The sequence below is a fragment of the Leiobunum rupestre genome, chromosome 2 (genome assembly GCF_980474605.1).
Source record: "Leiobunum rupestre chromosome 2, qqLeiRupe1.1.hap1, whole genome shotgun sequence".
Classification (NCBI taxonomy): domain Eukaryota; kingdom Metazoa; phylum Arthropoda; class Arachnida; order Opiliones; family Sclerosomatidae; genus Leiobunum; species Leiobunum rupestre.
Genome location: NC_143385.1, coordinates 40,484,685 through 40,495,187, shown reverse-complemented (window position 1 = coordinate 40,495,187; position 10,503 = coordinate 40,484,685). Strand labels below are relative to the sequence as shown.

The 10,503-nt window shown below is 39.2% G+C and overlaps 1 protein-coding gene and 1 pseudogene across 2 annotated transcripts; both read right to left on the bottom strand.

Moving 5' to 3' along the window:
* Positions 1-444: 444 nt before the first annotated feature.
* On the bottom strand, positions 445-6,278 carry LOC149957514 (hydroxyacyl-coenzyme A dehydrogenase, mitochondrial-like). Of its 2 annotated transcripts, XM_090165596.1 has the most exons (5): positions 6,154-6,278; positions 5,899-6,047; positions 3,037-3,318; positions 1,817-2,477; positions 445-1,087 (listed from the first exon to the last, which is right to left on the bottom strand). In XM_090165596.1, the coding sequence occupies exons 3-5, from the start codon at positions 3,313-3,315 to the stop codon at positions 945-947; spliced, it is 1,083 nt and encodes a 360-aa protein (XP_090021722.1). In that variant the 5' UTR covers positions 3,316-3,318; positions 5,899-6,047; positions 6,154-6,278; the 3' UTR covers positions 445-944. The 2 variants fall into 2 exon arrangements, with proteins under 2 accessions (XP_090021722.1, XP_090021721.1); XM_090165595.1 differs by lacking the exon at positions 6,154-6,278 and having other exon boundaries at positions 5,899-6,108.
* Positions 4,356-6,002, bottom strand: LOC149957515 (hydroxyacyl-coenzyme A dehydrogenase, mitochondrial pseudogene; annotated as a pseudogene).
* Positions 6,279-10,503: the final 4,225 nt, after the last annotated feature.

The window sequence follows — 10,503 nt, the reverse complement described above, 5'->3', positions numbered from 1 at the left end:
CGATAATACACCCTCTCTTAATAAGAACAAGTCGTAAAACATTTTAATTACGCGAAATCCAAACCGAAGAAAACAGAGGAAAAAACAAGGAAAAGGTGGCTATTATTGCGGACTATATAAAGGGACGACCAGTTTTCCGAAGACGCCAGAAACAGTTCTTGGTTCTTCTTGCTCAATCAACTTCTTTTGAAGACTCAGAGTACCACTTATACTACAATGTTGTCGAGCAGAAGCTAACTGGTAAGAACGCTTTCTGTAGTTTATTAAACATAAAATACTTGTTTCAAAGACAAATAAAAGATAGTCATATATTTATTATCTAACAAATACCTTTCTAAATTATATTTACGTTTCAAAAAATAATATCGGTTTTTAATATACTCTTCATATTAATTTTTAAATAAACCTTAATAAGAAAATATGAATTTTTAAAATTATGCTTAGTATTAATTTTAAGAATAACCTTTCATATGACTTTTTAATTTACCCTTCATATGAATTTTTTAAATATCCTCCAAAAGTTGTATTCCACTCCTCTTGCGAAGAATTTACAAAAAAAATAAAATAAGGTTAGAGAAAGTACACCTAATTCTGATTCTAACGACGCCATGTTCATTTTACAGTGTCTGTGTCTTCTAATATTTGGCTTAGCTGCAATGCTAACCAACGCAGAGGCTCACAAAAATGAAACACAAGAATTTAAACTTAGAGAGAGAGTTTCCATTGGTTTTCTTTTAAAGACGTTGAGCCTGCTGAGTCTCATTATCATCATCATCACGATCGACACGAACACGGACACGAAAGCGAAGGTCATCACAGCAAGAAAGAAGGACACGGCGGAGAGCACGGCCACCACGGCGGGGGACATAAAAAGGGCATTCATCATCACGGACACCACAAGAAATACGGCGGCCATCACCATGATGAGAAAGGAGGACACCACTTCAAAAAGCACTTAGGGAAGGAGGAAGGAAACGAACACCATGATGAACACGATCATAACGGTAATGGCCATGAACACGAAGGCGATCACCACGGCTGGCATGAAGAGTAATTTCCAAAAGAGATTCCCTACGTTTTATGGTGTCTTTAAGATCAAAACAGTGCAATTAAAACCTCTTTGAGCTACCTCTTCAATTAAATGCAATCACAAGCCAAGGGCATAAGCTATCAATATCATTGTTATTATTCTAAGTTACATGACTTGGTTTCTGTTCATACCTTAGCTACTAGTTGAAAAATATCTTGTAATATCATTCAATTTTGTCACAAAATAAAATAATAATTAATTTGATATATATTTGTATCCGAAATACAGATATTGGCGAAACCGATTGTGCTTATTTTAATTTTTGACCCAAGAACTCCCATTTATTTAATTTTTTACTTCCATAAGTCAGTGACTTTTTAATGGGTCTAATGTTAGGCTATTTTAAGAATAGGGAAGAGTCAAGAAATTTAATATTTATCTCAATATTTTATGAAGGTGATGTAAAAAACTAAGTTTTGTAAATTTTATAGATCAATGATAAGCACAATGTCATTTTTTTGATTCGCTATTTTAATAAATGATTACTGGCAGCTCTGAGGTGACTTTTCCAGCTTTAACTATACCCCAGCTACATTTAACTTCTGTCTTTCGTCTAATTTTGGCCTCAAAAAGGTGGGGGTAATCTCGAAAAATGGTCACGAAGAATTAAGTTGTGGAATTTGAATTTGGAAATATTTGGGAAACCCTGAATAATATCCAAAGTGCTTTGGCAATTGCTATTGATAATATAATATATAATTCAGCGTAATATTTTTTCATTTTTACTTTTATAACTGTAAAAGCCTTCTCCCGTTTTAACACCTAATTTTCCTTCTTGAAAAAGTTTGTCCAACAGAGGGACGGGCTTAAAGAGAGAGTTCGTCGGATCCCTTTCGTGCCACTGATCAACAATGAACTTCACCGTATCGAGACCCACGTAGTCAGACAACTCCATAGGACCTATTTTTAGACCGAGACCCAACTTCATGGCTATATCGATATCCTGGGCCGAAGCGTCACCACGTTCCAGCATCCGTATAGCCTCTAAGCTGTAAGGGACTATCAGTCTGTTGACGATGAAACCCGAAGTGTCCTTACACGCAACCGGCGTTTTGCCCAGTCTCTTGGTGAATTCCATCAAGGCGTTGTTGGTGTCGTCGCTTGTCTCGTCAATGCGAGTAACTTCCACTAGTTCCATGACAGGGACCGGGATGAAGAAATGAAGACCTCCGAATCTATCCTTTCTGGACACGAGCGAAGCGATTTCGGCCACGGACAGAGACGACGTGTTGGTGGCGAAGATGGTGGACGGCGATACAACTTGGTCCAGAGAGTGAAAGAGCTTTTGTTTGGCTACGGTATTTTCCGGAATAGCTTCAATGACGAGGTCAGCGTCTTTCACGGCGTCATTTTGATTCGTATAAATCTTTATTCTATCGAGAGTGTCCTGTGGAATGTAATTGTAAAAAATGTATTGGCCAGGATCTGCTCAAAAATGAGCCGTAAATTACAGCTAGCGGAGACAACTCTATTCAGTTGTTAATGACTGAGATGATGAGAAAATACTAAACATTCGATTGCTCTTTGAAACGAGAGTCCAGCTCAGACATGATCCTATCACTTTGTAAAATACGGAGCAATATAAGATTTGATTTCTCTAGTACGCAGGGACAAGTAAATGTATTTGCTGATTTGAGCTGAAACTTTAAATAAATATGATCGAGCTGAGCGCGAAAAACTCTAGCTGTAACACTTATAAAAATGAGTTTATAAGAGTGCCATGCGCTTTCGTTAAGAAAAATGAGATAGCCTTAAACGCCGAAGAATCTTAAATATATTATCAAAAACCTCTTTAATGTGTTAATTTTACGAAATAAGAATGAGTGCCTTCTGAGCTGATATATTCGCAGCTCTGTTGGAAGTTTAAAAGAAAATGTTGTGTCTGATTTCTTAGGGGGGACGGTAAGAAAACTGACTTAGCAGCTAAGTTTATGGGGATTACGAACCTTAATAAATATTTTCCCTTCTTGTGGCTTATTGGACAGTTCTTTCTTGGCGATCACGTTTACTCCATATTCAATTTTCTTCAAAGACTTCTTCAGAGCATTTTCAGATTGGTCACAGAGAGCGACGTGGTGTCCAGTTTGAGCGGACGTTTGAGCGATACCCGACCCCATTTGACCGGCTCCAATCACGGCCACTCTTGAAATGCATCGCTGCTCTAAGCGAGATACCGATTTCAAGGTGCATCCTAAAATATTGAAGGATTTGATACCAGTAGCCATAACCTGTATATGAAAAATTAAATAATTCTTTTTAAAAATGATTTGCTGATCCGTAAAACCATTAAAATTGTTTCGATACAAATTATACATTTTAATTAATAAACGTAAGATATTTAGGTCATTGTTCTTTTTTATTCGTGTCACTTATTGCCGGTGTTAATAAATAACAGACTTATGATATAGATCAGTTTTAGGGAACCAATAAGGAAACTGGACGAGTTGGTTTTATTAGAGGGAAGGAGCTTATTCTTCGAGCATGCGGTGGATTGGCACTCAACAAATCTAGCTATACATTCTAGCATAAGCCTATCATAAGATCCCCATAAGCAAAGGTCTAGGCCAAATTTTTGACGATCACATACCCGTTATTAAGAGGTAGTCTACCTCTTAATAACGGGTATGTGATCGTCAGGTAGGTATTCAAAATCTGCACCTCCTAGTGGCCACATCCTCAACTAGGCATTTCCCAAAATGAATTTAACGTGTTGCATGATCAATGCGCAGAATGCGTGCGCGATCGTTTTTAAACAGAACCAGGCGGGAGAAATCTCCGCCGCTAGCCCTTAGCACCGTAGCCAAGGCTTATTCAACATTTTATTCTCTCTCAAACTTAAAATTAACACTTATCGTTGCAAAATGATTAATCAGAAATCAGAACTTAAAACTGGCTTTTAGAAATAAGACAACTTGTTTCTGAAGGTATTTATTTTTCAGATTTGAGATTTAGACGCGTTTTGTGTGGCATTTATCAACCCGAGCGTGGCTGATCTACCAAGTAAGATAATATTTTAGACGTAGGAATTTTGAAAACGAAGATGGCGCTACGGCCCGATCATCGTACGTTAATTTTCTTATCTCCAGGACAACGCTGTTACAATGGGCCCCTATGGTAGACCTTTGCTTATGGGGACCTTATGATAGGCTTATGATTCTAGATTAGATATTAAGGCTAAAATATAATCTTCTTTGCGCAAAGTTGAAATGGAATTCCCTTTGGCCTTTTGAGAAAACCGTGTTTATTAATACAAAATATTTTCTGCTTGATAATAACAGATCTTCTTGAATATTGTAGGCCTATAATTTTATACAGAGTATCAGTAATCACTTAAGAGACGATATGACGAAAGAGATACGTTATCTAAACTCGTTCAAGATTAAAACCACGCCTCTTAAAATGCGCCCTTGAAACAATATCGTTATTGGTAAAATATAATTCTGAAATTTATTTATTATATTAAACGGCAATAATATCCATTAAAACTCACTATATTAAACGGCAATAATATCCATTAAAACTCCAAATTAAAATTGTGAATCGATATTACAAAAATCATTTATGTTTCATCAACTTTCATTTACATTTATTCAGCTGTAAAACTGAACAATTTAAATATGTGATCATTTTAAATGTTTTAGATAAATGTGATCATTTTAAATGTTTTAGATAAATGTGACCGTTTTAAAGGTTTTAGATAAATGTGACCATTTTAAATGTTTTAGATAAATGTGACCGTTTTAAAGGTTTTACATAAATGTGACCATTTGTATTATTAGAACAACAACAATTTCATAAGATACAACTCAATCATATCTTTTTGCCATTCTTATCGTATTTGTAGAATCCTTCTCCAGATTTCATGCCAAATTTCCCCTCGGCCACCATTTTCTCTACAATTTTGATAGGCTCGAAGAGAGGATTGTCTTTGAACTTTTTAGCCCAATCATCCATAATATGTTTGGCGAGATCGATCCCGGTGTAGTCCTGCAATTCGAAAGGTCCCATGGGGTACCCGGCGCCCAACTTCATGGCGATATCGATGTCCTGAAATGACGCGTCACCTCGTTCGTACAACCTCATGGCTTCACTCACGTAAGGAATCAAAAGACGGTTGACGATGAAACCGGGAGTGTCTTTGCAGGTCACGGTGACCTTGCCCAGGTTTTTACCGAACTCCATCAACTTTTGGTACGTTTCGTCGCTGGTTTCCGGAATGCGTATGACCTCTAATAGCTTCATCATCGGAACTGGGTTGAAGAAATGAAGTCCCCCGAAGCGATCCTGGCGTTTGGTGACCGACGCGATCTCGCCGATGCTTAAGGACGACGTATTACTGGCGAATATGGTAGTCGGTGGTGCCACGGCGTCGATGGCGGAGAAAACCTTATGCTTAATTTCAATATTCTCGGTTATAGCCTCAACCACAATGTCTGCGTTCCTGGCAGAAGCCTCCAGTTCCGATGAAAAAGACAATCTGGACAACGACTCTTCCACGAATGTTTTGCCATCTTCGGGTTGGTCGGCGTATTTCTTCTTGGAGATTCTTCGTATACTCTTCTCAATGCTGGTCCTAGACTTGTTTAGCAGTTCCGGAGATACGTCTACCAAGGATACGGTGTGTCCCGTTTGAGCGGCCACCTGGGCTATCCCGGATCCCATCAGTCCTCCGCCGAGGACCACTACTTTGCTAATGGACGCGTTCCGACTAACGATTGAACTTAACTTATTGGATGGGCATAGCGTTTCGGTAGAGCGTCGAAGACCTCGAAAAACTGAAAGAGCCATATTTTATAATGATAACTTACCGGCGTTTGAGAGAGAACGGAAAATTAACTTCCTCGTCGTAGCAGAGCTTCGCGAGCGTGTGACGATCGGCTCTCGCGAAAGAGGCGACTTTCCGGTTATTGCCCTCCCCTCTCCCTATTTCAAGGTCTCGAATTTGTTGCTAGGCTTACTGATTCCCAGCGGCGTTTAAAATATAAATAATGCAAGGAAAAATATAAATACAATCCAAAAGAAAAATAAATACAATTGTTTGCTCTTCATAATAAAAATTTCACTTTATATATACTATAGTAATATAAAAAATAGCTTACACATTTAGTTTGACTTCGTATATATTATTTTTTATAAAATTACGTATTTCCAGAAGTGCAACGTCCTAATAATCGTTACCTTAGTTAAAAAAGCGTAATTTGGACTACTTTAAAAAATAGAGTTACAACTTTTTTTAAAGTAAGGTAAAGAAAGGAAACCTGTACCATAAAAAGGATCGATATTATTAGTTTCCTACTTGCACATTTTGAGATAAAAATAAAGTTGGCCATTTACTGGGTATTTCAGATAACTTAACCACCAAAATTTCAATTATTCGTAAAAATTTCGGTTAACAGTTTATTTATGGATATTATTCGCGTTTATTTAACGAATTAATATGCAAAAGCTGAGTTTTTATTCGGATAATTTTCGGCTATGGATAAAAAGAAGAATAAGATTACCTATGAAATTTATTTAGTTTTGTCTGGTAGCGCTGTTTCTCCACACCAAAAATGGCGGACGTTTTAGCTTGCTCGTGGGAGTGGCCTGTATTCGTTGCCATGGTAACACGTTAAGGTCAGCCATAACATTAAAACGCCCATGTTGCGTTCTGTCTCGTGATCTGTGACGTGAAATAATGTCATGGCGGCCGTTTTAAGGCGGGGCTTAGCTACGACGCGTGCACCCAATTTTCATAGGACCTGAATAACCTTTATTTATTTGGTTGAATAAAAAACTATATTTTCCCAAACTGGCTTTTCATCGGTTATTTTGAATTATCGACTAAGATATATGTTAAAACTATGGGAACGAATTTCCTGTCAAACGACAGCGGAGACGCTGAAAAAGCTTGCAATGGAATAACGTGGAAAATATCGAGCCACTGGAATAACGTGGAAAATGTTAAAACTAGAATGAAGTGGAAAGTACCAAGGTTGGAATAACGTGGAAAGTACCAAGACTGGAATAACGGGGAAAGTACCAAGACTGGAATAACGTGAAAAGTACCAAGACTGGAATAACGTGAAAAGTACCAAGACTGGAATAACGGGGAAAGTACCAAGGCTGAAATAACGTGAAAAGTACCAAGACTGGAATAACGGGGAAAGTACCAATACTGAAATAACGTGGAAAGTACCAAGACTGGAATAACGGGGAAAGTACCAAGACTGGAATAACGGGGAAAGTACCAAGACTGGAATAACGTGAAAAGTACCAAGACTGGAATAACGTGAAAAGTACCAAGACTGGAATAACGGGGAAAGTACCAAGGCTGAAATAACGTGGAAAGTACCAAGACTGGAATAACGTGGAAAGTACCAATACTGAAATAACGTGGAAAGTACCAAGACTGGAATAACGTGGAAAGTACCAAGACTGGAATAACGTGGAAAGTACCAATACTGAAATAACGTGGAAAGTACCAAGACTGGAATAACGGGGAAAGTACCAAGACTGGAATAACGTGAAAAGTACCAAGACTGGAATAACGTGGAAAGTACCAATACTGAAATAACGTGGAAAGTACCAAGACTGGAATAACGGGGAAAGTACCAAGACTGGAATAACGTGAAAAGTACCAAGGCTGAAATAACGTGAAAAGTACCAAGACTGGAATAACGGGGAAAGTACCAATACTGAAATAACGTGGAAAGTACCAAGACTGGAATAACGGGGAAAGTACCAAGACTGGAATAACGGGGAAAGTACCAAGACTGGAATAACGTGAAAAGTACCAAGACTGGAATAACGTGAAAAGTACCAAGACTGGAATAACGGGGAAAGTACCAAGGCTGAAATAACGTGAAAAGTACCAAGACTGGAATAACGGGGAAAGTACCAATACTGAAATAACGTGGAAAGTACCAAGACTGGAATAACGGGGAAAGTACCAAGACTGGAATAACGGGGAAAGTACCAAGACTGGAATAACGTGAAAAGTACCAAGACTGGAATAACGTGAAAAGTACCAAGACTGGAATAACGGGGAAAGTACCAAGGCTGAAATAACGTGGAAAGTACCAAGACTGGAATAACGTGGAAAGTACCAATACTGAAATAACGTGGAAAGTACCAAGACTGGAATAACGTGGAAAGTACCAAGACTGGAATAACGTGGAAAGTACCAATACTGAAATAACGTGGAAAGTACCAAGACTGGAATAACGGGGAAAGTACCAAGGCTGAAATAACGTGGAAAGTACCAAGACTGGAATAACGTGGAAAGTACCAATACTGAAATAACGTGGAAAGTACCAAGACTGGAATAACGTGGAAAGTACCAAGACTGGAATAACGGGGAAAGTACCAAGACTGGAATAACGTGAAAAGTACCAAGACTGGAATAACGTGAAAAGTACCAAGACTGGAATAACGGGGAAAGTACCAAGGCTGAAATAACGTGAAAAGTACCAAGACTGGAATAACGGGGAAAGTACCAATACTGAAATAACGTGGAAAGTACCAAGACTGGAATAACGGGGAAAGTACCAAGACTGGAATAACGGGGAAAGTACCAAGACTGGAATAACGTGAAAAGTACCAAGACTGGAATAACGTGAAAAGTACCAAGACTGGAATAACGGGGAAAGTACCAAGGCTGAAATAACGTGAAAAGTACCAAGACTGGAATAACGGGGAAAGTACCAATACTGAAATAACGTGGAAAGTACCAAGACTGGAATAACGGGGAAAGTACCAAGACTGGAATAACGGGGAAAGTACCAAGACTGGAATAACGTGAAAAGTACCAAGACTGGAATAACGTGAAAAGTACCAAGACTGGAATAACGGGGAAAGTACCAAGGCTGAAATAACGTGAAAAGTACCAAGACTGGAATAACGGGGAAAGTACCAATACTGAAATAACGTGGAAAGTACCAAGACTGGAATAACGTGGAAAGTACCAAGACTGGAATAACGGGGAAAGTACCAAGACTGGAATAACGTGAAAAGTACCAAGACTGGAATAACGTGAAAAGTACCAAGACTGGAATAACGGGGAAAGTACCAAGGCTGAAATAACGTGAAAAGTACCAAGACTGGAATAACGGGGAAAGTACCAATACTGAAATAACGTGGAAAGTACCAAGACTGGAATAACGGGGAAAGTACCAAGACTGGAATAACGTGAAAAGTACCAAGACTGGAATAACGTGAAAAGTACCAAGACTGGAATAACGGGGAAAGTACCAAGGCTGAAATAACATGAAAAGTACCAAGACTGGAATAACGGGGAAAGTACCAATACTGAAATAACGTGGAAAGTACCAAGACTGGAATAACGGGAAAAGTACCAAGACTGGAATAACGTGGAGAGTACCAAGACTGGAATAGCGGGGAAAGTATAATTAACAATACGGACAAGGCCGCAATAATAGTTCCACATGGTGGGGTGGCGGAGTGGTTAGCACTTTCGCCTCGCAGCAAGAGGAGCCGGGTTCGATCCCAGCTTGTGGCACTGGGTGAACACTCGGAACAACTCCTTCTGCGTTGAGTTTGTAAGTTCTCTCCCCACTGGCTTAAGGGGTTTTCCCCCGAGATCTTCGGTTTCCCCTTCCACAAAAACTTGTTGAGGTTAACGGTAATAGTTAGTGTAGGGAGCTGTTGGCTCGAACGCGTGGCATGCAGGGCTTGCCACCACCCTCCTACGCATTGTAACCCGGCCACCTGAATTACGAGCTTCAAAAGTCGCTCGATGACTTAGGCCTAAGGTGGTGCCTTGGGTATTAGCCTAGCTGATTATGATTATTATTATGTAGATATTTGGGCTAATATAACTTTAAATAATAATAATCCAAAAGCAGCGCAAAACAAAAATTACAATTTGGCAAGCCAAAATATACCTCTCCTCGGAAGAATTGTACCTAGTTGTATTAATTTATCGGGATGACCCTTAATGATATATCCAGTGGTGTAATCGGGCCAGGGCGGGGCAGGTCGTCGCGCCGGTGCATTTTTCAAAGGCAGGGCCCCGCCCCGCCTTGGTTTTTCCATTTTGCCAGGGCGGGCCCTGCCTCATTATTTCAACTTGCCAGGGCGCCCCTTGCTTCTATTTCGTATATCATTTTTCTGGAATAAAGGGTGTGTGAATTTATGATAAATTTTGCCCGTAGAAAAATACAATAACAATTTCAAATCGTTACCTCGGCACGGCTAAAATCGAAGTTGGACGTACTTTTATAGCGGCCGGTACAGCCAACTTCGAGTTCGCGCGTATTCGAAGTTGGCTGTACCCAGGTAAAGCCCCGGTTCTTTTTATTTTAGGACTACACCACTGGATATATCTCCACAATTTAGAGTTATTAATTGAAAACGTAATCCTGGTTCGATCCCACCTGGTATAAAATTTTAATTATAATAAATCAAGCAAC

Bases quoted from the DNA above. Each gene is read 5' to 3' on its own strand.
- LOC149957514 (XM_090165596.1), bottom strand. From the start codon at position 3,315: ATGGCTACTGGTATCAAATCCTTCAATATTTTAGGATGCACCTTGAAA. The intron at 2,478-3,036 runs GTTCGTAATCCC...TACATTCCACAG, and splicing joins AAGGGAAAATATTTATTAAG to GACACTCTCGATAGAATAAA. The intron at 1,088-1,816 runs GTAAAAATGAAA...TTGATCTTAAAG, and splicing joins AGGCTTTTACAGTTATAAAA to ACACCATAAAACGTAGGGAA.